Genomic DNA, 27917 nt, shown 5'->3' with positions numbered 1-27917 from the left:
CCAAGAGGAAATAACTACCTATTTCATCAAGTTGTTGTGAAAATAAAATCAAATACTGTTTGTGAAAGTGCCTTACAGATTATATAAATGTTTGTTGTCGTTTCCATTTTGTTTTTATGGCTACTTTGAGAATATGTATATATTTGAGAATATATAATATATATCCTTTTCCATATCTGAGTTTTTAAAAATTTTGGTTAACTATTTGTAGTTATAATATTTCTAATTTAAAGCTAAAATGTTTAACCACCACTGTACAGAACATATTATCCTTTAGATTTGCAAGTAAGAAGTAGTACAGATAGTGGACATTATTTCCCTCACTTTTTCCATGTGGTTAAATTATCTTTAAACTTAGGTGACGCATATAGCCTTGTGACCAACACTTTTTGTACCAAACAGCGTTTGATTATTTTCAGTATCTGTGGAATATCCAATGCAAAGGACTTCATAGGTACTTCAGGAAAGGGAGAGATGTGTAAGACACTAACCTCAGAAAAGAAAGAGTACTATTTGCTCTCTTTTCTGCATTTAAAAAAAACTGCACTGCCCAGGTCTTTAAATGTTGTTTTCCCAGCAGGACTCTTCTTAGTTGAACAAAAAGCACACGGTTTTAGTATTTTCATTGCTGTATATATTCAGAGCTTTATTAGTAGTAATTGATGAATAAGTATTTAATTTGAAACTTAATGACTTACAGTTGGTGTAGAACTTACACACGACATTCATCTGTTTATTATGACGTTTTTCCTTTGTATTATAAAAAGCCATTGAGAATTTCCTGGCTATCCGGTTGGTTACGACTCAGTGCCTTCACTGCCAGGGCCTGGGTTCAGTCCCTAGTTGGGGAACTAAGATCCTGTTAACTGCATGGCGTGGCCAAATGAATAAATAAATAAAGCCATCACTAGTGTTATATTGCTTCCTTTTCAAAAGAATTAGACTTGACAAAGTCAGATGGAATAAACTAAACGAGTCTTCCCTGTTAACCTGTTTTTTTCATGTTTTCTGAAACAAGTGGAAAATCCAGTCACAAACGCCTGATGTTCATGTCATTTATACTTAGATCCATGTTTGTGGTCACCTAAAATTCATGTGACATTTGGTTGTTTTTAGCTGAAAGGAATTTCTGCTTCAGGTAGAGAAGATTCATAACCCAAATTTCTTCTGTGCTAATCTGTTATAAGGAAATAAATTCAGGACACATGTGCACTTTATAAAGGAATCAAAAGTGATTTATGTTTACAGAATTTCAATAAAATTATTTTTTATTTTCTGTAGAATTTTGATTGATTAAGGTCATTCTACCCTTAATTTAAGAGGAATGATAAGAACTTTGAAAGGTCAGATTTAAAAGGTTATTAAATTTAAGGGTGACCACTGGATATTTGCTAGTGTTGAAATACAAGTTTATTAGTTTCTGCAGGAATAAGCTGAAAGATGGTGCCTCTTCTATATTGATTAGCTGTTATAAATAAAATGCAGAAAAGATTGATCTAATTCAGACAAGTGAGAAAAGTTTTTCTGAATGAATAAAAATTCAGAATTGTAGATTTTTAAAATTTTTTAAATTTTTGAAAAAATAGTAAAAGTTAACCGAGAGAAGTCCTTAAGAAACTTATTTTAATGAATAGGTAGAAAAACTTTATAACTGTAATATTGCTTACTTACAATTAGGTAACTTGTAAAATTCATGGAGGCCTGAAAACAACCTGTTCTAAAATAACTGTCCCTCAACCATCTTAATTCACCTTCGTTCACTGAGTGAGTCCTTTCTTAATAGTAAAAATATGAGTTTTACACTTGTTGCAGTCCTAGAATCTCTTATTTTTCAGCAAATGCCAAAAAATAGACAAGATTTTCCTTGCATATTGCTATGTTTCTGTCATTTTAATGCAGGTTCACTCTAAGAGGAAATCATAATAGTATTTCATAACACCGTTATGAAAACACTTGCCCATGTCTCCCTATGTACACACGAGAATCATTTTCTGGGGTAATGATAACCAGGTAGATTTTTGAAGATGTGGTTACATTGTCTCCTAGTTTCTAGTGTTTATTTCTGTTCCTTTTACAAGTGAACTGTTTTTGTCTCTCAGAAAGGTTCTAGAAATTTCTCTTCACCTTTGATGCTCTGATAGCTTACAGTAGTGTGTCTAGACAGGTGTAAGTTTCTTCTTGTTTACCCTGATTACTCATTGAAACCTTTAAACTGCAAAGATACACCTTTCTTCAGCTGGGGACATTTTTTTCTTCTTTTACTGTTTTTTTTTTTTTTCTCTCTATTCTTTCTCTCCGCTCCTTCCTCTGAGACTTGTCTTAGATTAGGAAGTTAAAACTGCCAGATTCATGTTCCCTGCTTTTGAACCTTTCTCTCTCACTTTCTGTGATTTCATGGGGTTGGGGGCAGGAAGGGAGATAAAGAAGTGTATTTTGTTTGCTGTTTTGTTCCAGTTTTCTGACAGTTCTTTCTATCCCATAAGGCTGAGATTTTATAAAATGTCTGTCGTTTTGTTTGTCTCAGCAGTCAGTTTCTAAAGCACGTGACTCATATTTTATAATAATCTTTAGAAGGTTGATATTGCTTAACATAGTTTGGTTTTATAGTCAGATTTTTTGAAGATAGGTTTAAAAAAAAAAAAACCCATAGTACCATTTTAAAAATTAGACTCACTTGCCTTGTGCTATTGGGAGTGAGCCCAGTCACATTAAAAAGTGTGTTGGTATCTCATTCACTCATCAGGTGCAGGCAGCTCCAAGTGCTGATAAAGGCCTTGACGCTTCTCCAGATGTCTGTTCTATGTAGGAGCTCCAGGTGCAGTGAGCAGAGTATTTGGAACTGGCACACAGAGTCATGAGCACAAAGTATGAGTAAAAACCAAAGTCGTAGGTCCTTGGTCTCCTAAGATAATGGTTCACAAACCTGGTTGAGCATCAGAACCACCTGTGCATTTTATAAAAATATGAATTCCTGTACCCTCTTCTGGACCTGTTAGGTCAAAATCCTACAGGTTTGAACTGGGCACCTGTGTGTGTGTGTGTGTGTGTGTGTGTGTGAATATCATTCTGATAGGCAGCCAAGAATGAGAACCACCTTCTTAGAGACCCCCTCTTTATATTTTCTTCTCCTCGTGCCTCATTTTGGGGGAAAAAATGGCTATCTGATGCTCTTCAGTATAGATGTGTCATAATCCGCTTAACTGGTACCCTCTCCATGGACTTTAATGTACTTCCTGTCTTCTGCTGTTAGAGATTGCTATAGTAGATCTCCTGGTGCATACAACTTTGTGCACATTTGTGAGTATATTCATGGGATAAACACCTAGAAGTGGAATCGTTCAGGCGAAGGACATATATGTGTTTGTGAATTTGTTTTTTATGTTTTTTATTCTGTGGAAATAGGCCTTTTAAATCCTCAGGTGATATATTCTTAGGCTGAAAATATTCTTTAATCTTGGAAGTCCTTTACACTTTGTTTTCATTTCTCATTAGGCCAGTACTAAAGTGGAAGTGGACATGGAGAAAGCAGAGAGCCTGCAGGTGACAAGAGGGGACTTCCTTGCTTCTTTGGAAAATGATATCAAACCAGTGAGTACAAATATCAAGTGATGCGTAAGTCAAAAAATAACAAATCAGGAGAAGAATAAGTGCTGTTTTACCCTGTATTTTGGAAGATTATATCATGTGTAGTTTTTTTGAAAAACGTAAAGTCTCAATAGTGTAACTGTCCAGTATAAGAAACATCTGTTCAGTAACTCTGTGCTGGGCTCTGTTGCTCAGTCATGTCTGACTCTTTGCAACCCCTTGGACCCATGGATTGTAGCCTGCCAGGCTCCTCTGTCCCTGGGGATTCTCCAGACAAGAATACTGGAGTGGGTTGCCATGCCCTCCTCCAGGGGACCTTCCCAACCCAGAGATCGAACCCAGGTCTGCCACATTGCAGGCGGATTCTTTACCGTCTGAGCCACCAGGGAAGCCAAGACTTACTGAAATATTTCTCATGATAGGGAGCTCACCATCCTATAAGTCAGGCCATTCAATTTTGAGACTTTCTAACAGTTAGTTCTTAAATTGCTTTGAACTAGTTTTTCATTAGTTCTTTATATGTCTGAAGCTATAGAAACCTAAATTCATCCTGATTCATCCATCCTTCATATATAGTTACTGACATTTAAAATTAACCCTCATCTCTTTCATAACTTTCCCCAACTTCTTCTAGGGCATTCCTTTCTCTTGCTCAATATCTCTAGTTCCTCTCACTACTCTCGTTTCTGAAACTTTTAATTATGCTCAGTGCTCTTTTTAAAAAAGGTCAATTTTCTTAAAATGTACTTAAAACTCAACAGTCATAGTTGGAGTTATAGTTGGAGCATATATTATAAGCTACATTAACCTGTTTCCTGTAAAACAACCACTCATATTTGAGTGACTATTAGTACAAAAATAAATTGTAGAAAGGCCTCTTAAAAAGGTGTGTATGCCTTTTTCTTTCTTAAATGGACCTTGGGTGCACGGAATTAGATTCATCTTAATCTTTAATTGATGACATACAGTCATTAGTCTACAATGTATAAAATAAAATGTAGTATATATTAATCTTCTGAGGCGTTCTGTTTTGTTACATTTTAGTATCAGGAGTCATCTGTGTGATTCTCTGTGCTATATTTCATTTATTTTCATTGCTGAATAACATTCCACTGTGCGACTGCCATAGTTTGTCTATTTTCCTGTCAATGGACAGTTGGAATATTACCAGTTTTTTGTTATTTCAAACAGGTGCTGCTAAGGCATCCTTGAGTGAGTTTCTCCTAGATCTATATTTAGGAATAAAATTGCTGGGTTTTTGGGAATATGAATGTCCAACCTTGAACTAGGAATTTCAAAATGTTTTCCCAGTGGACAAACCAATAAACACTTCCTCCAGTAATGTAAAGAAAAATGAAAGTTGCTCAGTCGTGTCTGATTCTTTGCAACCCCATGAACTATACAGTCCATGGAATTCTCCAGGCAAGAATACTAGAGTGGGGAGCCATTCCCTTCTCCAGGGGATCTTCCCAACCCAAGGATCAAACTCAGGTCTCCTGCATTGCATGCCAGTTCTTTACCAGCTGAGCCACAAGGGAAGCCCGCAGTAATGTAAAAGATATCCTGTTCTCTGCATCCTGTACAGCAGTTGGTATTGTCAGACTGAATTTTTGCCATTCAGTTCGATATAAAAATTGGAGAAGGAAATGGCAACCCACTGCAGTACTCTTGCCTGGAAAATCCCGTGGCTGGAGAGCTACATTCCATGGGATCGCAGAGTTGGACACAACTGAGCAACTTTACTTCCACTTTCACTATTCTTTCTAGATATAAAAATGGGATCTCATTTTTGTCTTAATTTGCATTTCACTGATTACCTATGAATTAATTATTTCTTCATATGTTTGTCAGACATATGAGAATCTTCTGATAGGCCGTTCATGTCTTTTGCCTATTTTTCTGTTGTTTGTTTTTATTTGATTTGTATAAATTCTTCATACATTCTTGACAATGATTATTTGTTGCACTTATCTCCTTTAAAGACAGAAATTAACTTGTTTTAGCCCTGTCTGCTTTTTTTTTTATGACTGTTGTGACTTTTAAATATAAAATACTTTCAGCAGTGGAAATGGTTTAATATTTTGCTATTGTTGTTTATAATAGTTACCAAAAATATTAGAGCCCTGCATAACCAAACTATCTTAAAATTTTTTAAAGCAAGTAATTTGGCTATAAGGAAGAGGCAATTATGACAACTTAATTAAGTAAGCAGTAACTTACTTTTATGTATTCCAGGAGTCTGGGGGATAAAATGAAAAATGAATGACAGGATAAGTAAGGATGACTGTATATCTTATGTAATAGTTTAAGAGGGTCACTGTTTTCTGGTTCAGGTATCTTAACACTGCCATGAAGCTTGGAAGTATATATCTGGGGTTCAGTTCAGTTCAGTCACTCAGTCGTGTCTAACTCTGCGACCCCATGAATCACAGCACGCCAGGCCTCCCTGTCCATCACCAACTCCCGAAGTTCACTTAAACTCATGTCCGTCGAGTCTGTGATGCCATCCAACCATCTCATCCTCGTTCGTCCCCTTTTCCTCCTGCCCCCAATCCTTCCCAGCAACAGAGTCTTTTCCAGTGAGTCAACTCTTCGCACGAGGTGGCCAAAGTACTGGAGTTTCAGCTTTAGCATCATTCCTTCCAAAGAACACCCAGGACTGATCTCCTTTAGAATGGACTGGTTGGATCTCCTTGCAGTCCAAGGGACTCTCAAGAGTCTTCTCCAACACCACAGTTCAAAAGCATCAATTCTCTGGCGCTCAGCTTTCTTCACAGTCCAACTCTCACATCCATACATGACCATTGGAAAAACCATAGCCTTGACTAGACGGACCATTTTTGGCAAAGTAATGTCTCTGCTTTTGAATATGCTATCTAGGTTGGTCATAACTTTTCTTCCAAGGAGCAAGCATCTTTTAATTTCATGCCTGCAGTCACCATCTGCAGTGATTTTGGAGCCCCACAAAATAAATTCTGTCACTGTTTCCACTGTTTCCTCATCTATTTCTCATGAAGTGATAGGACCAGATACCATGATTTTAGTTTTCTGAATATTGAGCTTTAAGCCAACTTTTTCACTCTCCTCTTTCACTTTCATCAAGAGGCTCTGTAGTTCTTCTTTGCTCTGTGCCTTAAGTGTGGTGTCATCCACATATCTGAGGTTATTGATACTTCTCCTGACAATCTTTTTTTTTTTCCTCCTGGCAGTCTTGATTCCAGCTTGTGTTTCTTCCAGCCCAGTGTTTCTCATGATGTACTCTGCATATAAGTTAAATAAGCAGGGTGACAATGTACAGCCTTGATGTACTCCTTTTCCTATTTGGAACCAGTCTGTTGTTCCATGTCCAGTTCTAACTGTTGCTTCCTGACCTGCATACAGATGTCTCAAGAGGCAGGTCAGGTGGTCTGGTATTCCCAACTCTTTAAGAATTTTCCACAGTTTATTGTGATCCACACAGTTAAAGGCTTTGGTGTAGTCAATAAAGCAGAAAGAGATGTTTTTCTGGAACTCTCTTGCTTTATCAATGATCCAGCGGATGTTGGCAATTTGATCTCTGGTTTCTCTGTGTTTTCTAAATCCAGCTTGAACACTTGGAAATTCACAGTTCACATACTGTTGAAGCCTGGCTTGGAGAATTTTGAGCGTTACTTTACTAGCGTGTGAGATGAGTGCAATTTGTGTGGTAGTTTGAGCATTCTTTGGCATTGCCTTTCTTTGGGATTGGAATGAAACTGACCTCTTCCAGTCCTGTGGCCACTGCTGAGTTTTCCAAATTTGCTGGCATATTGAGTGCCACACTTTCACAGCATCATCTTTTAGGATTTGAAATAGCTCAACTGGAATTCCATCACCTCCACTAGCTTTGTTCGTAGTGATGCTTTCTAAGGCCCGCTTGACTTCACATTCCAGGATGTCTGGTTCTAGGTGAGTGATCACACCACTGTGATTATCTGGGTCATGAAGCTCTGTTTTTGTACAGTTCTTCTGTGTATTCTTGGCACCTCTTCTTAATATCTTCTGCTTCTGTTAGATCCAGACCATTTCTGTCCTTTATCGAGTCCATCTTTGCATGAAATGTTTGCTTGGTATCTCTGAGTTTCTTGAAGAGATCTCTAGTCTTTCCCATTCTATTGTTTTCCTCTGTTTCTTTGCACTGATCACTAAGGAAGGCTTTCTTATCTCTCCTTGCTATTCTTTGGAACTCTTCAAAATGGGTATATCTTTCCTTTTTTCCTTTGCCTTTCACTTCCCTTCTTTTCACAGCTGTTTGTAAGACCTTCTTAGACAACCATTTTGCCTTTTGCATTTCTTTTTTTGGGGGATGGTCTTGATCCCTATCTCCTGTACAATGTCATGAACCTCCATAGTTCTTCAGGTACTCTGTCTGTCAGATCTAATCCCTTGAATCTATTTGACACTTCCACTGTATAATCGTAAGGGATTTGATTTAGGTCATACTTGAATGGTCTAGTGGTTTTCCCCACTTTCTTCAATTTCAGTCTGAATTTGGCAATAAGGAGTTCATGATCTGAGCCACAGTCAGCTCCCAGTCTTGTTTTTGCTGACTGTATCAAGCTTCTCCATCTTTGGCTGCAAAGAATATAATCAATCTGATTTCTCTGTTGACCATCTGGTGATGTCCATGTATAGACTCTTGTGTTGTTGGAAAAAGGTGTTTGCTGTGACCAGTGCATTCTGTTGGCAAAACTCTATTAGTCTTTGCCCTGCTTCGTTCTGTACTCCAAGGCCAAATTTGCCTGTTATTCCATGTATTTCTTGACTTCCTGCTTTTGCGTTCCAGTCCCCTGTAATGAAAAGGACATCTTTTTGGGTGTTAGTTCTAGAAGGTCTTGTAGGTCTTCATAGAACTGTTCAGCTTCAGCTTCTTCAGCGTTACTGGTCGGGGCATAGACTTGGATTACTGTGATACTGAATGGTTTGCCTTGGAAATGAACAGAGATCATTCAGTCTTTTTTGAGATTGCATCCAAGTACTGCATTTTGGACTCTTGTGGACTGTGATGCTACTCCATTTCTTCTAAGGGATTCTTGCCCACAGTAGTAGATATAATGGTCATATGAATTAAGTTCACCCATTCCAGTCCATTTTAGTTCACTGATTCCTAAAATGCTGACATTCACTCTTGCCATCTCCTGTTTGACCACTTCTAATTTGCCTTGATTCATGGACCTAACAGTCCAGGTTCCTATGCAATATTGCTCTTTACAGCATTGGACCTTGCTTCTGTCACTAGTCACATCCACAACTGGGTGTCGTTTTTGCTTTGGCTCCGTCTCTTCAGTCTTTCTGGAGTTATGTCTCCACTGATCTCCAGTAGCATATTGGGCATCTAGCGACTTGAGGAGTTCATCTTTCAGTGTCCCATCTTTTTGCCTTTTCATACTGTTCATGGGATTCTCAAGGAAAGAACACTGAAACGGTTTGCCATTCCCATCTTCAGTGGACCACATTTTGTCAGCACTCTCCACCATGACCCGTCTGTCTTGGATGGCCCTACGCAGCATCGGTCATAGTTTCATCAAGTTAGACCAGAGTCAGCTATATATATACTTAAATCCCCTCCCTCTTGGACTTCCCTCACACCCACCCCCTCCATCCCACCCATCTCGGTCATCACAGAGCCCCAATACAATTTCATATTTCCATTTTAATTCCTGACACCTACAGTCAGTGTTAGGGTAGTATCTCTGTGTGCTGAGTCAACCATTTTCATTTTCTAAATCCATATTCTCCCTTTTTCCCTGTGTTCTTAACAGAAACAGCCCATGTCCTCCCTACAAAACCAAGCACATTGGAACATATCCTATCTCAGAGATTGATAGGGCTTGGGCTCTCATAGAATCTGAGCCTAGAATCTATTTTTTATTCCATTAACTCATGTAAAAGCAATTTTTTCCCCCTAATTGGGTAAAAAGTTAAGTGAGAAATTATAAAACAGTTTTGGGGTTTTTTTTTGTTTTTTTTTTTTTGCTTTTCAGGGTTTTTATATTAATATGGGATATTGTTACAGCACTAGCATGTAGGATTATTACTCATCCTTCATACCTTTAAATATTTAAGTCTTAATACTAATGCTGAAAATGCATTAAACTGTCCTTTTCCTTCATAGGCATTTGGCACAAACCAAGAGGATTATGCAAGTTACATTATGAATGGTATCATCAAATGGGGTGATCCAGTTACTCGAGTTCTAGAAGACGGGGAACTTCTGGTTCAACAGACTAAAAACAGTGACCGCACACCATTGGTCAGCGTCCTCTTGGAAGGTGAGAAAAAGTGATGAGATGGCATCAAAAGTTTTTTGTTGTTTTTTTTTTAAAAGCACTTACGCAAAACCATTTAGCACATTCCAGAAAACTGAATTTTCAGTTCTAAACTTGTTCATGATCTGAAAATCGCAATCCATTCTGTGTTCCAATATTGTGCACAAATTTAAATTTCTTGCAGTAGAATGTTACTGATGATTGATAGCAACTCATTTTCTTATAGGACTGTATCTAAGTTTCCATGTTACTTAGGTAGACTCTTATGATTCAACACAGTACTCAAAACAGTTAAATAAATATTCACTGAGTACTTACTATGCTTTAGGCATTGAATTGGTTGTGGGAGACACAAAGACATTCACAGGGATCAGTTTGGTCATGAAAAAGGCCTAACTACCATGTTTGTGTGTAAGGGTATATGAATCCAAGTCATCTTGCCCGGAAGTGGTCAAAGAAACTGTTCAGTGTAGACTTTGATGGATCAGTGAGGATTTTACCAAGTAGACAAAAAAGGAAGGGCATTCTATTCTCCAGTTATTTTTTATAGTTATTAGTAGAGCAACAGAAAAGTTCAGGGAGTCCACATGACACCAGATCTAGTTCTTTCCAAAGGTCTGAGGGTGAGGGCTCCCGGAGAAACACATTAAGCCAAGACCTGGAGGATGAGGAGAGGCTGGCTGGGCAGAGTAACTGGGGACAGTGTTCCAAGCAGAGGGACCAGTGTATGAAAAAGCCCAGGGTTGGAAGGAGACTGAGACAGAGAGGGAGACTGGCTAAAACATGAGACTGAAGAAGTAGATAGGAGCCAGTCGTGCAAAGCCTAGTAGACCACGTTAATGATTTAGACTCTTACCTGAGGGGCAATGGGAGCCATTTGTAGAGTTTTTAGCACTAAAGTGACATGATCAGATTTGTATTTTCAAAACATCATGACCACTTTGTGATAGAGAGTGGATTGGAGTGGTGAAAATATTAATATGCGGGAAAGACCAGTGGTAAGAAGCAGTTGCAGTGGTCTTAATGAGAGCTGATCATGGTTTGAAGCTACATAGTAGTAGAAGAAATGGAGTCATGTAGACTATTTTGAGGACTATTTAGGAGGTAGAATAAAAGAGACTTTATAATAATTATTGATCAAGTATTAAGCATAATGAAGCTAGCATTCTTTGAACTCTTTAACTGTTTGCCAGTCACTCTCCTAGCACTTTACACATACCTTCTCATTTAAACCCACTTCAGTCCTTCAAGGGTAGATGCTGCTGTATCTGTATTTTGTAGATGAGGAAGTTGAAGCTTAGAAATAGTAGCTAGATTGAATATGGAGAGAGGTGTCAAACATGATCCCCAGGTTTGTGTTATTCAGGGCTGGTGAATGGTGTTGTTTACTAAGAGTGGGAGCTCTAGGAGAGAAGTTCATTTCAGAAACAAAGATCACGAGTTCATTTCTAGACACATAAGTTCAAGGTTCCTATAGGATGATGGAGCTTCTCTGGTGGCTCAGCAGTTCCATCTGCAGTGCAGGAGACGTGGACTCAATCCCTTTGTCGGGAAGATCCCCTGGAGAAGGAAGTGGCAACCAACTCCAGTATTTTTGCCTGGGAAATCCCATAGACAGAGGAGCCTGGCAGGCTGCAGCCCGTGGGGTCGCGAGAGTTGAAAATGACTTAGCAACTAAACAACAAGTATCTTCCTTAAACACCCTGAGTCACTGAACCAGTTCTATTCTATGGGATAATTGAATGGAAAATGTTGAGTAGCCCATTGGATATGTAGGTCTATGCTCAGAAGACAAGTTTAGCTAGCAGTATACATTCATGAGTTGTCAGTGTGTAGACTATTGTTCAATCCATGGGAGTGGATGAAGTCACTTAGAGAAAGGGAAGGTTGAGAAGGAAGAGGGGTCTGGGACTGATCTCTGAGGGTGTCAATGTTGAAGGACTAAGTAAAGCAGGAAGAGTTGACAAAGGAGATTGAACAAGAATAACCAGAGAGTTAAGAGAAGGAAAAGAGAACATGCTGTCACAGAAGCCAAGAAAGGTATTTAAAGAAAGGAGAGAGCTGTCAATTGTATCAAATACTCCTAAGAGACCAACGGATTACAAGGCTGGATTTGGTGAGATCGAGGTCATCGGTGGCCCTGATGGGAGCCTGTGCCGTGAAGTGGGAATGGAAGCCATGAGGGAGGTTGGTTTGAGGCTGTTTGGAAGGTGAGTGAAGGCAGCTGGAGTAGGTGATTGTTTAGGGAGGTTCCGTTTTGAAGGGACCAGGCAGAGTAGTGTTGAAAGTAGTGAAGTCAGAGAGTCTTTTTTATTAAACTGTCAGTAGCCTAGAGCATGTTTAAATGCTGTTGGAAAGGCACCAGGGAAGAGGGGGAGGTGAAACTAAGGGCGAGAGGGTACAATTGATAATGTCAGATTTCTGAGAAGACGGGAAAGAATAATTGACCAGTTTATGGGTGGGAGAGGGGCACATCTTTTATTACACAGAAGGGAAGGAGGAGTTGTCTAAATACAGGTGAGTTTATAGATTTGGTTGCCTTCAGGGGAAGACCTGAGTCTTTAGTTTTCTAGCCTGATGGCTCAGCAATAAAGAATCTGCCTGCAGTGCAGAAGACTGGGTTTGATCCCTGGGTGGGGAAGAGCCCTTGGAGAAGGGCATGACAACCCACTCCATTATTCTTGCCTAGAGAATCCCATGGACAGAGGAGCTTGGCAGGCTTCAGTTCATAGGATCGCAGAGTTGGACACGCCTGAAGCAACTGAGCAGGGGCAATTTTCCCTGCCCCTAATATCATCTCCTAAGAAGATTTTTTTTTTTTTTTTTTTTTGGTTAGACAAATGATTTGATAGAACTAATAAGTACTGATATGCATTTGAATGCATTCTCTCTCTCTCTTTTTTTTAAAAGAAGCAAAACCCTTGCATTTTGTATATTTAGCCAGAAGCTTGAAAGATTAAGGTTATGTGACAAAGAAGGAATATATTTCATCATACTTTTGAGAAATGCTAATCAGTTTGTTTAGTTGCTAATAAGGGAAAACATGTCTGCCATGAAATTGTGTCGGGAAATGTTAATGAGCAGCTGGTTGAGGCCTCAGTACTTTGTGGATGAAAGTTGAAACTTGTTTGGTTCTCCTTTGCTTAGGTTGGCTTTTTGCCCCTGACTTGCTCCTGTCGTTATGCAGGCCCTCCTCACAGTGGGAAGACAGCTTTAGCTGCTAGGATTGCAGAGGAATCCAACTTCCCCTTCATCAAGATCTGTTCTCCTGATAAGATGATTGGCTTTTCTGAGACAGCCAAGTGTCAGGCCATGAAGAAGGTATCGAGATTTTTACTTTCATTTTGACTTCCTACCTTTCAGATGTACGGGGAGGGGGGGGGTGTATACATACACATGTACATATATATATATATTTATCTTTGCACATGTGTATATGTAGACACACACACACGTGTATATATATAAGCCATAACAGTTATGTTCTTCTCAAGTGAAATTATCAGCAGAATTTAGGGGGAGGGAAACGGTGACTTTTAGATATAGTATTTAACTTCGTAATGTATTTTTATTAAAGTACCTTTATCTTCCAGATTACGCTTTACTTAGTATGTATTAGGATTATTTTTCATTTCTTAAGTTTGTATCAACTGAAAGGTCTGAGTTAAGTGTGTTTGAGTAGAATGGAGCAAATTCATTTAGGATTTTTTTTTAAGTTCTCTCGTCAATCTGCAAAATCAGACTGGGGTCAGTTAAGCTGACTATATTGTTTGGGAAAGAACAAAGTTATATCATTGGAAAGATATTCTCAAAACCCCTACAGAAAGATGGTGATGTCTTAGATAATAATCAGCGTCCGCTCGGCAGACCTCAGGCTAGTGGTCCTCGTCTCTGCATTTCTCCAAGTACCATTTGTCACCTTCTTAGCATGGCCGCTTTGAACCACCGGTGAAAATTACAACAACATAGAATAGGATCCTAGCGCTGAAAGACCTCTCAGATCATCTGGTTCATTGCTTTTACATTCAAGCAAGTACCATGTAAGGCATCTAGGATAGTAGGTGGTTGCTCATTAAAAACGAAAACAACTAAAATCAGTGCTGAACACTTTTACTGCTGTTTCACCTCACTTGGTTTTCACTGATATTCTGATTTTGCATACTCCCAGACTGAAGAAAGGTTAGTATTTATATACCTAATTGAAGTATTTCTTTTACTTAAACTCTTTTTTTCCATGCTTGAATTTTTTATAGATAAGAACTGACTATAAGTTAAAAGTTAAAGAGATGTGAGAAAGCCAGGGCCTTCCCTGGTAGCTCAGCTGGTAAAGAATCTGCCTGCCAGAGTAAGGGAAGAGAATCTTGAGAATGGGACTGCTACCCAGTAAAGACAGCTCAGGTGTGCTTTTACCTTGTTCCTAGGCCCTCACTTTATACAGACGTAGGATAGAATTACCTGTTTCTTTAGGGAAGAGATTGAAGAGGAAAATACATCTTTTCAAAAGCAAACTCCCCAAAAATGTAAGTTTGAGAAGTTAGTCTCATGTTTGGCCAGCAGCAGAAAATCATTTGTGTCAACTGCTTGAAATGGATGGGGGAGGCAGAGCTTGGAGCAGGATTCCAGCCCTGCACACTGAATCGTCGAGATAAATATTCTGCATAGGGTCGTTAAAACTGAGTGTGAAAGTGAGGGAAATGTTGTTGCCTGACACGAAAAGAACTTAAATATCATAAGACACACTACTGGTGTCTGAGATGAAACCAGTAGTATCTATCGTTTCTGGGAAGACCTGGACAGAATCTCTAGGACCAGTAACCTCCCTCATGTAGATGGGGTTGCTGTTCTTTTTGTTTTTTGTATTTTTTATAATGTTTCCCTCTAAAGGGAACCCTTAAACCATTTCTTTTGGTGAACAATTTAAACAGCCCTTGGACTCCATAGCCACTGAACCTCCCATTTAATTGAACAGCTGATTCTGTTTGTATTTTCCTAACTCCATCTCTCTCTTATGGTAAAGCGTCTGTCTACAATGCGGGAGACCTGGGTTCGAGCCCTGGGTTGGGAAGATCCCCTGGAGAAGGAAATGGCAACCCACTCCAGGACTATTGCCTGGAAAACCCCATGGACAGAGGAGCCTGGTAGACTACAGTCCATGGGGTCACAAAGAGTCTGACACAACTGAGCGACTTCACTACTAAAAGTAGTCTTCTGTGCAGATGGTAATTTACTCCATTGCTTTTCACCAGCTGCCAGATTCTACCTCAGATGTACTCTGAGATGTGGGTGGATGGTCCTAGTCTTTTCTATAAAGTTTTTTTTAAGTATTTTAGGCTCCTGCACATCAAAGCAGCTTTGTAAGTGTGAGATATTATCATTTTTATTATTTCAATCTCTTGCAAATTGACTTGAGGGGGGAAGGTAATATGTGCTGATTTTAGAGGCTTAAATGGTTAAATTAATGACTTAATAACTTATGATTTAATCTTTAAATTGTTGCAGCCTTTCAAGGTAAGGTTTCAGATGAGTGGAAGGCTAAGGAGTATAAAAATGTGTCTATACCAACTTACTTAAAATCGTTTGGATTCATGATTCACTGTCTGGATCAGCTGTATACTCTTAAAGTTACAAAAACTATTTCTGTTTCAGCAGTATAGTAAATTCATATTGAGACTTTTTGGGTTTTCCTTGGAGAAAAATATTATTTTCTGTGACTAAAGAACAGAATGGAGAAAAGAATGAAGCAGAGGTGTCTTAGAAATTTGTTAGAAATACTGCAGAATCTTTCCCTACAAATAGTTTTCGCATTGTTGCCTAATGATAGCTTGACAAAAGCCTGAGGGCTCAGACCCATTTAAGGTGCTCGGTCTTCCAGTTTGCTTTTGAAAATGAAATATAAATGCCATTCTTTAGACGTTCTAGTCTACCTCCGACCATTGTTCTCTTCCCTTCATTTTTTTTTTTTAATTTAGTGTGAAAATGGAAAGCTGGTGTCTTTCTTTTTTCCCCAAAGCACGAATAATTTTTAATTTTTTTAATCATTTTGGAGAAGACGGTTCTTTCCTTTTAGGTACATCCTTCCCACGCCCAAACTGTAGCTTTTCCCAATTTCAAAAATAATTTAGAAAATGCAGAAAAGAACACAGAAGAAAATAAAGTCCGTATTTGTTCTTCTATCTTCTTCTCAGATACACATACACACAGCGTATTATGTGTTGGTGATCACATTGGACATATTGGTTTTTGTCCACTTCCTATAAAATTTTTTCATTGTCATTAAAATTTATCTGAATATTATGTTAAATTAGTAGCTGTGTAATGTCCATTTAAATATTCCTTTTTTGTTGAACATTTAGATTGTTTCCAAGTTTTTTCACAATTATAAACAGTATTCTGTAGGACTCTCATTTGAGGCTGTTTAGTCACTCAGTCGTGTCCGCCTCCTTTGCAGCCCCATGTTCTGTAGCCAACCAGGCTCCTCTGTCCATGGGATTTTCCAGGCAAGAATACTGGAGTGGGTTGCCATTTCCTTCTCTAGAACTTCCAGTGACTGCCCCCATTTTCTTATTACATTTTTCTGAGAGTAGCATCAAAATTTACTGGCTGAGAATTTGGACTTAGGTTTCTAATAGACCTGAATTTGAATCCCAGGTCCACTGCACTTACCAGCTCTAAGTCACTTAACCTGTAAACCTCTATTTTCTCATCTACAAAATGAGGATAATATTAATAGGTGCCTCATAGGATTGTTATGAGAATTAAATGAGATGGTGATTTTTGTGCTGTATCATACAGTGCCTCAGGATATAATATGTGCTCAATAAAGTATAGTGGTTATTCTTACTTATCATCATTATTGCACATACATTTCTGGTTATTTCCTTAGGATGAATTCTCAGAGCTGAGATTGCTAAGGTAAAAATGTTAATGGGTGTAAATTTATGATAAATATTGCTATTAAAAGTTATGTAAAAATATTAATGTTTATAAAACCTACTTCTTAAGAAAGTTGTGCCAATTTATACTTGTAACTGCATCATATATCAGTTTCCTTGGACTGTTGCCCATAATATCTTTATATATCATTTTACTGCTTGGTTTTGCTACATAAAACCAAGAGTTTTTGTTAGTGGACAGAGCCATTAGGCTCGCTTTAATGAGTATCTAAGATTAAGATACTTAGCTTTCAGGCCTTTAATTACAATTAAGCTGTTACTTCTTATTCACATCAGATTCTGGTGCTAAAATATATGAAAGTAGTTTATGCTCGATTCAATTCTACTTCTTAATTTGCTTAATAAATCCTTTCTCTGTGTAGGTAAACTTCTCAATACTAGCAAACTCTGTATGAGGTATTCTCACATTCTGTTGGGAAGGAGATATTATATGTTCCCTTAAGATAGTTGAAGTATTTACAGATCTTTCTCTTTTCCTGTATTTTGTTTATGTTTCCCCAACATTATTCTGTTTTAAAATTTTAATCTCTTTATCCATTTTTGCATCTATACTTTTAAAAAAAACTATTTGCTAGTTCTGTTAATGGCATTAAATGAAAAAAATAACAATGCAGTAGATCTTGATTTTAACTAGTCAGTACAGAGATGAAATAGGACAGTCTGATGTGAGTACATTATTTGAACAAAGTCGAGTAAAAAATTTGCCATTTCTAAAACTATACCCGTTAGTAAGGTCATATAGTCTTGTTTTTAAAAGGACTGAAAATTAATGGAAGACATTTTCCTTTCCACTAGCTTTGCAAGAAAGAAATAATCTTCTTTGAATATCCTCCTATAAATCCCACTGCAAATTGTAGTCTGCACAGAACAGAATCATGGTGCCTAATCCTCCTCTTTTCATGGTTTAGTCCATACAAAGAGCGGAACTGGAAATTGGATCTTTTGACAGCAGTTACTAAGCAACAGAATTTGGATGTTTTTGGTTAACATCCTAATATATCATGTAGCTGATTTGTTGAAGATTGTGCTTGCAGTAACTGACAAGTGGACACCCTGTAAGTGACCACAGGTCCCTGTAAGGACCTGGGGATCGGGAGGCAGCAAGCACTTGTTCTTTTTATTTAATATACTTTGTCTTCTGACGATTGTATCTGTCTGGCATGCAAAAGAGGATTGTGCAGCTCTTCAGTAGAACTTAACTTTCAGACCTTGTGAGTTCTTATGTTATTAAAGATATCCCAGTCTGTCTGTCATATTTTGTGAAACTGTAAGAATTTTTCCTGAAAAGCAGGGAGAACAAATAAGGGAATTTGAGGTCATTTCCAGGAAGCTTGAGTGCTTTGCCAAAAGTTGAGGTCCACTTCCTGAGTCAGTTTCATTAGAAGACAGCTAATGTTTGCTTGGTCTACTCCCAAGTTATTTTTAGAAACGAGAGATTATTACTGATAGCTTCGATTTGAATTTGCTCACTTACATTTTTATGTGCTACCAAATATGATTAGAGTATGCTTTCAACTAATTGCTGACAGATTTACTACATTGGGGATTTTCTAAGTCATCAAATTCCTACTGTCAACAGATTCCTACTAACTCAGTACTTCATGCCAACCACTTCTGAATTGAGGTGAACTCTTTCAGCCCCAAAAGAGCCAGAGAATTTGGCTTCACTTACCTCAGAGCCCTAAAGAGGTTCTAGAAAATGGAGGACAGACTCTGTTTGAAGTACACTTTGCTGGGGTTTGTGATTCTAAAAGGCTGGGATTAACGAGGAGCTTGCTGGCATGTTCCCATTTGCATTCATGTAGACTCCAGAGGCTGCAGCTGCTGCCCCTCCCCTATACACAGGTGGTTCCCAGCTCATGTGGAGATTCCAGGAGTGGGCTCGGTGCCTTGAGAGCTCTCGGCACCATCAAGGTCCGTGACCAGACGTGCTCCCAAGCCCTCGGCAACAGGAGCTCCATACCTCCTTTCACAGTGCATCCAGCATGCTCCTGCCACAGGCCCAGGCTCCCCACGTTTTAGGTCATCTCTCATGACCCACAGCCCGCCTTTGCACACAAGAGAGGAGGCACCAAAGAGGTTCATGATGACAGTCCCCTTATGTCCACAGCTAAGTAGACTGTGGGGTTTTGTGATTTCTAGAGAGAGTCTTCATCTTCTAGAGTAGACCTCTCGTTTTTGCCCTGTTGACTGTTGTCACTCTTTGCCACACTTTTTTTCTTTTTTCCATTCTCCCCATTCTTTTCTTCAGCCTTCTCTTTCAGGCTTCTCACCTGACTCTCAGAATACATACATTCTGAGAAGTCTACATGCTCTAGGAAACTTCCCTGATAGAGCTGGGAAAACCGTATCCTCCAGTTTGCTGTGTGCAGTCATGGTTTTTATCTGTTTTTCTAGCGGCTCCCCTCTTTCAAGTATCCTACTTTGCATGATATCTTCTGTGATCCCCTACTGATAACCTCTCCAGCAGGAAAAACTTGAGCATCATACTTTCATCTTACTCCATGAAAGGATCAGAATTTAAGTTAATTTTTTAAAGAGTCTGTAAGATACCAGCAGTATCCCCAGCTTCAGCCCACCTGGCTAAATGTTGTTTTGGCTTTTGGTCTGGAGAAGGCACTGTGTATTCACCAGGTGCTATTACTGATGGCAGGTTCAGCACTTGAGTTGTTGTGTCTGAGCTGGGGCAGTCTGTACAGTTTTACTTTTTCTGCATCTCTCCTCCTTTTGGGGTTTATCTGTCTGCAGTTATGGTAGAACTTCCCCACTCAGTATGTAAATATCTCAGATTTTAGTCTGGCAGCTAATTGCATATACTTGCCAATGGAATCCTGATATCTCCTTATTTAGCATGGGGCCAGGAAGCCAAAAATGGAAGAGGCTGAGGCGACTAGGCAGAAACATGGATTCAGGCGAATAGTGGTGACCTTATCGTACACGTGTGACTACCTATGGGAAAGAATGTGTGTGAGAGAAGTGAAAGATGTGTGTGTATTTAAATAAAAGCAGAGTCAACTGAAACTGGTCAAGTTACAACTGGAATGGCATAGCCTTTGTCAGGGTTAGTATGTTGTTAAGAGAGTTAGCTGCGAGTACTCCTCTCCCCATGGTAGTAATTAGTACATTAAGAACTGTCTGTAAAAAAAAAAAAACAAAAACAAAACAAACTACATTAAAGGCTGTAGGTATTTTCTTCTGAAATGTTAGAGGTAGCCCATGCAGTCAGCTGTGGAATGAGTTGAAATGCTTTGTGAATCACAGTATCTGAGATAAATTGGTGAAAATTTATCATTAGTTCAGACCCCAGCAATGTCCTAAGTGATGTTGATAAGCTCTATAAGCTTTGAGGAGGAAGAGGGGCTGATTCAGAGAAAGTGCAGGACTACTGCAGTACATCCACAATGTCCTGGGCCCCTGTGACTCAAATCCATGACATGACAGTCTGTCAGGCAGAATGATATGCTTGCATCAAAGCCCTTCATATCAATAGAATTCTGAGCAAATGTTTTAAAAGAGCCAAGCATTATTTTTAATGACTTCTAGAAATCACCTGAGTTTGCCTCATGGGCTGCTGTTAGTCCAGTCTTCAAAAAAGAGCAAAGAACCGCAGTAGAACAGCTTCTAAACTTTTCCATTGTCTCTTCCATTTCTCCTCTGTTTCATCCCTCACCCGCCACTCCGCATACACACGGCGCCAATGCTGACCCCTCTTCCTTTTAATTCTTACAGACTGTGTTAGTTCCTGTACTGTTCCTAGATTTTCTCTGTGCCTGACTTCCCTGGTGGCTCAGACCAGGGTAAAAGCTCAGGCTCAGGGTGGTGAAAGCGTCTGCCTTCCTTATAATTGATATGCTCTGCTTAGAACACTTGCTTCCCTCTTTCCTAGTGAATTGTTCATCCTTCAGTTCTCAGCTTAAATGTCACTTCCTGAATTTAGGAGACCATCATCGACTTCATAAGCTCTTACATCAGTCACAATAGGCTAAATTATGCTGTGATAATGAATAGGCCCCCAGAATCTCAGGGGCTTAACACTACAGAGTTTATTTCTTGCTCACACTGCATGTCCACCATAACTCAGAGAGGAAGCTCTGCTGCAGCTTCTCAGAGACTCAAGCTAATAGGTAATAGTGGCTCCATCGCACGTGTGATTCTGTGATAGCCAAGGCAGGAGAGTGAGCCAAGCCCTGGCTCTTGAAGCTCCTTTCAGAAAGTGAAATAGTCTACTCCCATTTCAGTCCCAAGGCAAACCCCATAATCATCCCTGACTCGAGAGGGGTTGAGAAAGTGCAGTCTGACCACGTGCCAGAACGAGTAGGATGTGCATGGTGTCACCCTGGCCCCCACAGCTGCTGTGCTGGGCCACCTCATCCTCTTGTACCTCTGCTAACACCATCACGCTGTGCTTCATCGTAGTTACCCGTGACCTTAGTTATTACTCTCTCCATTGCCTTCATTAGTGCTTGACACATGATATGAGTTTAAAAATATTTGTTAAATGAGTTAGCAGAACAGCGCTCCAAGATTCAGTCCTCGGCCCTTTGTTCTGCATCTACCATCTCTCCGTGAAGACTTCTTCCCTCTCGTGGTTTCAGCATCATGAGATGTCCATACTCTGACTTCAGTCATGTGTCTCCAACTACTGCCCTGATATGTCTACTTGACTTTAATGCATAAGTTTCAGTGTATTCCTTCAGTAAGTATCTATTGATCACTTTCTGATAAGGCATCGTACAACAGTACTTGCCTTCAAAGAGCTAGCAATCTGGTGTAATACAGGGAAGAATACTATGAATCCGTAATATATACACAATACAGAATGCTATACTGAAGGAGAAGAGAGGCAAGTAACTTAGGACAAGATGAAATTAGAACTTTGTGTTGTTTCAACCATTGAATCCATTGAGCAGATAAGATTACTGAATACTCTTCCGTGCTGGGTACAGGGGGGTAACATGAATAAAGGTTTTATCCACCTCACAATCCAGTGAGGAGACAGATGGCTAAGGAGGAAAGGGTAGATGACTGACGGGCACAGGGGATGGTGCAAAGGAAAGCAGCAGAGGCTTTCTCTCCCACGTGTACGCAGCAGATGTTTATTAGGCACCAGTGAAGCATCAGACCCTGAACACATGATGCTGAAGAAGACAGTTCCTACCTTAAAGAATATACAGTGTGTTAGGGAGAAACTTACCATGTAGATTGTCAGATGAGTTGAAATTTTGCTTTTGGGTTTATTTTTGTTGATGAGTTTTTTGGGGGTTATTTCTTTATTTAATTTTGCATCTTTGAGAGTGACTTTTGAGCATAGAAAAGACCATGTGTAGCTAGTCAGAGGTCTAAAAAATTAACATTCAACATATTAAAATTATATAATTTAGAATCTATTTTTTCAACACAAAAGTAAACTTAAACTTTAAAAGAATCCTCTTATTTTATTCTATTTATAAGTAAAAGGTAGCTCAAAAAGAGATTTTCACAACTTCAGTTTCTTCAAATATTTTAAACTGTATTTAGACATTTAAAATGTTTTATTTTCTCTTTGAAGTACTTCAGTTGTTTAACAAACAAAACATTCTAAGTTTCAAAGTAAATCTATAATTACATTTATTTAATAAAATTAACAATATGGTGGCATAGTGGTAAAGAATCTGCCTACAGGTACAGGAGAAGCTAGAGACATTGGTTCAATATCTGGGTTGGGAAGATCCCCTGAAGTAGGAAATGGCAACCTGCTCCAATATTCTTGCCTGGAAAATTCCATGGACAGAAGAGCTTGGCGGGCTACAGTCCATGGGGTTGCAGAGAGTCAGACATGACTGAGCACACACACACACACAATAATATAATTATGATGAATATCAGATTACTATTTGCAAGGCTATTAAAGTTATACTTCACCTTCCAGCATAAAGTTTATCAAAATTAATTAGCCAACTGCATGTTTTAAATTGAACTAGCAAGGCTAATCTATTAATCTAACGTAGTAAATTTTCTTAATTGTCACAAATGCTTTAAAGACCACGTATTCACAGGTTGTCTTTAAACATAATATGAAAAAGATTAGTATTATAGGTTTAATTTACTTTGTTCCTGTACCTAATTCTTTTTTTTTAATTAATTTATTTATTTTTAAAATATAAATTTATTTATTTAAATTGGAGGTTAATTACTTTACAATATTGTATTGGTTTTGCCATACATCAACATGAATCTGCCACAGGTATACACGTGTTTCCCATCCTGGACCCCCCTCCCTCCTCCCCCCCACCATCCCATTCTTAATCTTCTATAGTTAAAAGGTACCCAGTAGGAATGTCATGCTACTACCAAGCAAAATCAGAAGAGTGGTGGTTACCATCTTGGTGCATTGAGGTTACTCATCAGTCGGATTGGACTGGAATGCAGGGATTAATTCTTAGCGATGACACCAGTGGGCTACACTGAGCGCTGGAATAGAAACTGACAACATTTACAAAAATGCTGGTCTCAAGGCTTTGAGCACTTACATTCAACTTAAAAAAGAATATATTCTTCTATCTGGCTTGAAATTGCTACTTCCTTGCCAGGATATAACAGCCTCCTTCACTGCTTGCTTAATTTCCATTAATTTGGCTATCTTAATTCACTGTCATCTTTTGTCTAGTTCTGATGATGCCTCTATCTGATATTCTATACCTAGCTTTAATTCTTTTGTAGACACTTTGGCTGTTACAGTCTGATTTGAGCTGACAGAACGCTCTGCTTTCAGTGTTACTCCTGTCTGACAGGGCCACAGTTCCTACCACTAAGAAAATGACGTTCAGTTTTACCCTGCACATTGCTGTGGCTCCACTTAGCCCTTGAGTCACGGCACTGAAGTCATGCCCCTGACAGAGAGAGGAGAGACCATTGTGATAAACTTGATGGATTTGCCAGTTGATTAATTCCAGTTTTTCCGAGCATGCCCCAGTGTGCTGCATCCAGCCCTTGGAGCTGAAAGCCTCCCCCATGGTCAGCTGTGATCCAGCTGTGATGTCCTGGGCAAGTCATTTAACTGCTTCGGGTCTCCATTTCCTCACTTGTAAATTTGTAAGAACTCTTGAATTTCTAAAGTTCTGTTATCTACTAGTCTGGTTTTGTGTAGTCAGAAATATTGGGTGGGACTTCCCTGGTGGCACAGTGGTTAAGAATCCACCCGCCAGTGCAGGAGACATGGGTTCAGTGCCCTGGTCTGGGAAGATCCCACGTGCCACGGAGCAGGTAAGCCCCTTCGCCACAACAACTGAGCCTGCATGCTGCAACTGCTGAAGCCTGTCCACCACCCATCCCCTCTCGCTGCAGCTAGAGAAAGCCCCCACAAAGCAACAAAGACCCAGCACAGCCGTAAATAAATAAAACTTTTTAAAAAGAATAGAAATATTGGGTGTTTTACTGTGTTTTGGGACAGGGGCGGGCGGGGGGCATTGGTCAAGAATTAGCTAAATTTTATCTTCTTGGAAATTCTTGTAATTTCTGAAGGCAGTGAGATAATCCATGGTTTTGCTTTTCTTCTAGATCTTTGATGATGCATACAAATCCCAGCTCAGTTGTGTGGTTGTGGATGACATTGAGAGACTGCTTGGTGAGTCATCACTTCTGCTATTGTACTATCCTTGCCACATTACAGCTAGTGCCTCACAAATTACAGGAGAAAATACAGGCATTTATAATCCATAGGGCAATAGAAATAGCTTTATCTAATAAGGAAATATAACTTCTCTTATATCTGAAGTCAGCAGTGGTATCAGTGGTAAATATGCCTTATGACCATAACTATAAGGGTCCATGTCTCATATTTTGTATCTTCCACAAAGTTCCCTGACCATAATAAATGATTAGTAATTTTCATTGATGGATATATTCTATCTCAGAGCTATATTCTATCTCAGAGCTGCCTGTAGCTCAGAGGTTCCATTTGCTAACTTAGTTCCATTTAACTAAGGAAAGAAGAGCTTAGGGTTGGAGTGAAATGTACAAGTTAGCAGTAACACTTGGGGCAGAAGTTGTCAGCTCTCTGTCTCAGTTTCCATTCAGGTGAAGCAGAGACTGTATTCTCATCCTTAGTTATCCCACAGAGTAAATGTAAAGACAGAAATGAGATAATGTTGTGAAAGTTAAAAACATTCCGAAAGTTACAAGTGCCCTACAGTAATTTTTCAAAATACCTATTAAACATTTCCTATGTTTAAATGCACTGCTATAGAATACAAAGATAAATAAAACATTCCCTGTACTCAGCTCATAAGGTGTGCTGCTAAGCCACTTCAGTCGTGTCCGACTCTGTGCGACCCCATAGATGGCAGCCCACCAGGCTCCCCCGTCCCTGAGATTCTCCAGGCAAGAACACTGGAGTGGGTTGCCATTTCCTTCTCCAATACATGAAAGGGAAAAGTGAAAGTGAAGTCGCTCAGTCGTGTCCGACTCTTCGCGACCCCATGGACTGTGGCCTACCAGGCTCCTCTGTCCATGGGATTTTCCAGGCAAGAGTACTGGAGTGGGGTGCCATTGCGTATTCCACAAATAAATGCCAAAACAGTGTTGTTACTCTTATTCTGCACACAAAGTAGATAAATCTGGGATAAATTCATTATAACAATGGCTCAGGATGCTGTAACAAAGTTGATTGAAATTGATCCCATCTGGTAACTTAATAAATATCTGAAGATACTACCAATGCCTGGCTAACAAACCCCTTCTTCCCTAAGGGGTCTGTAATGGTGTAGTAATGACTTCATATTAACTGTTCTTACTGCAGTTCCCTCATGATTTTGAGACTTATTTTATGTCCTCTATGATCTGTTTTCCTGTTTCCTAAGGCAGTGTTTGTTATAAAACAAAGTAGGTATACGTAAGAGATCTTCTTAAATAGATAGTTTTATCTGGTGACCTGGGTTTTGGATCTGCTATTTTTTGATACATTTCATTTCAGTTTCTGGGATTATTTCTTTAAAAGCTTTTGGGCACATACTCATAGCTCTGCATAAATTCCTTTACCTAAACACAATTGAGATGTGTGGTCATAGCAACAGTACTATGTCAGGAATGTTTGCCCTCCGAGTATATTTTCACTTGTATGAATAGTTATTATCCGTTCATGTGGGTTCATTTATTTGGTAAGCATTTGCTGAGCCCTTACCACTGGGCTAGAATCATTAGGGCTTCAGAAAAATAGTAAGATGCTGTCATTATGACATACATCAGCAAAAATTAATATAAAGTAGAACGTGCCATGTGTTCTGGGTTTTCAGAAAAGGGAAGATCACTTTTGACTTCAGAGGGCTGTTGCTGGAAGGCAGCTCTAAGCATCGGGCAAGGGTGCACATGTGGTATGCAGAGAAAGCAGAGGGGGTAACATTTGTGCCAAGTCTTGAAGGATGAGTAGGAGCTTGACAGAAAGTTCTTTGAAAAATTCACTGTTCTTCACCGTCTGTGGGCCAGTCTTCATGGCTTTACCATCATTTCAGTTGTGTCAAAGTACCTTACTTCCTTTATTACTGCTTGTTACTTCCCCTTCTATCCATTTTCTAGTATCTTGTTTTGTTGCCTTGTGTAGTCATCTGTATTGCCAAGGTTTGCAGTAGCTTCTTGGAAATGTTTAGTCAATAGACCTGGGGATTTTTTTTCCCCTTTAAAAAAAACTGTCTCTGAATATCAAAGATGTCTACACAAGCACAAAATGGATATTTAGAAGCTTTTTTCTTGTTATCATTAGTTACACGACTTTTATTTAGGACTGTTTTTACTTTTGATGCAGAAAAATCTGTTTGGAATATGTGCATATGTATATCGAATCCCTGAACACAGCAATGTTTCTCTTTCAGATTATGTCCCTATTGGCCCTCGATTTTCTAATCTGGTACTACAGGCTCTTCTTGTGTTACTGAAAAAGGCGCCTCCGCAGGTAAAAATAATATAAGGAACATTTTCACAGAGTTGTTCCAGTAAATTATACAATGGTGCAATCTCTAAATAAGCAGAATTATCAAAAACTTGTAAAATTCTCTTGTCGAAGGGATTTTGCAAGGTCATCCAGTCTGGCCCTCTGTCTTAAGGTAAATAATTTTCTTAATCACTACTCTGAAGCAGAGAAGTTTTCCATTTTTTTCTGAAAATCTCAAAATTCCAGTTTCAGTTAGTATTCTGTTTTGTTCCTTTATAAGTTCACCACCATATTACACATCCCTTCCCACCCCTTATCTCATGAGCGATATTAATACATGATATTAATGTAGAAGTGATTAAATACATGTTCCCATTTGTTCCATCTTTCATAGATTTTTCTAAGAATTTGTATTTGGGGAAATTTATGTCCTGCAGGGAGTTTTGTTTTGTTTTTAGTTTTTACAGATGAGTTTGCATTTTTCTCATGTCACGTGGCACTTTTGAAGGGTGAGTTTATAGCCAGGATCTTGGTTCCCATGTTTCCATTTTTACTGATCTGGCTGTTGGAGACTGGTGATTTTGATAGCTTAACACATTTAAACTGACCTATGAGGGTTGGTTAAATATGTTAATTACAGAGAGGCTGCCAGAGCATGTTTGGCTATGAATTCTCTTGGTTGATTCTGCATGTTGTAATCTTGAAGAAATGCCAATCAAAGGCAGATACAAAGGGGTGAAGTACTAACTTAAAAAACTGTATGGGAATTCCATATTTGAAGTTAGAGACATAAAGTAAGTTGTATGGAAAATATTTAATGTTAAGCTGGTGAATCTGATATTTAAGTTAACAGTTAAAATTGTATGTGTGTATGTGTTAGATCTAAAGGTAGAAGACTTGTCTTGATTTTCTAGGGTTTATTTTTTTTTTCTTAGATTAGTGAAAAGAAATATAACCTACAACAGTCTTGAAAACTTACTGCATATTTGCACTGTGAAGGATTTTTTACATCATTTTTCTGTAAACTGTTACTCCCAATAGTTGAAGTTTTAAGCTATATTAAAGCTGAAAATAGAGAAGTGAGTGTTCAGATTAACAAATGAATCCCAAAATCTTGAATAAAGACTTAGGAATAACTGTTTCTTTTTTATAAAAATAATTGTAAGACCTTTGAAGAAAGGAACATTATTA

At 38.8% G+C, this 27917-nt stretch overlaps 1 protein-coding gene across 2 annotated transcripts in view; it reads left to right on the top strand.

Moving 5' to 3' along the window:
• The window catches only part of NSF (N-ethylmaleimide sensitive factor, vesicle fusing ATPase), a 149455-nt gene that overhangs the window by 98349 nt on the left and 23189 nt on the right, over window positions 1–27917 (top strand). For both annotated transcript variants that reach the window (XM_018065276.1, XM_018065277.1), the window contains exons 13-17: window positions 3493–3588; window positions 9719–9875; window positions 13060–13193; window positions 24362–24428; window positions 26668–26747. In XM_018065276.1, the coding sequence (XP_017920765.1) occupies window positions 3493–3588; window positions 9719–9875; window positions 13060–13193; window positions 24362–24428; window positions 26668–26747 (534 nt within the window). The remainder of the gene's footprint in view (window positions 1–3492; window positions 3589–9718; window positions 9876–13059; window positions 13194–24361; window positions 24429–26667; window positions 26748–27917) is intronic.

The sequence above is a fragment of the Capra hircus genome, chromosome 19 (assembly GCF_001704415.2).
Source record: "Capra hircus breed San Clemente chromosome 19, ASM170441v1, whole genome shotgun sequence".
NCBI classification, from domain to species: Eukaryota; Metazoa; Chordata; class Mammalia; order Artiodactyla; family Bovidae; genus Capra; species Capra hircus.
Note: the sequence above shows the minus strand (reverse complement) of the source record. Positions and strands in the feature narration are given on the sequence as shown.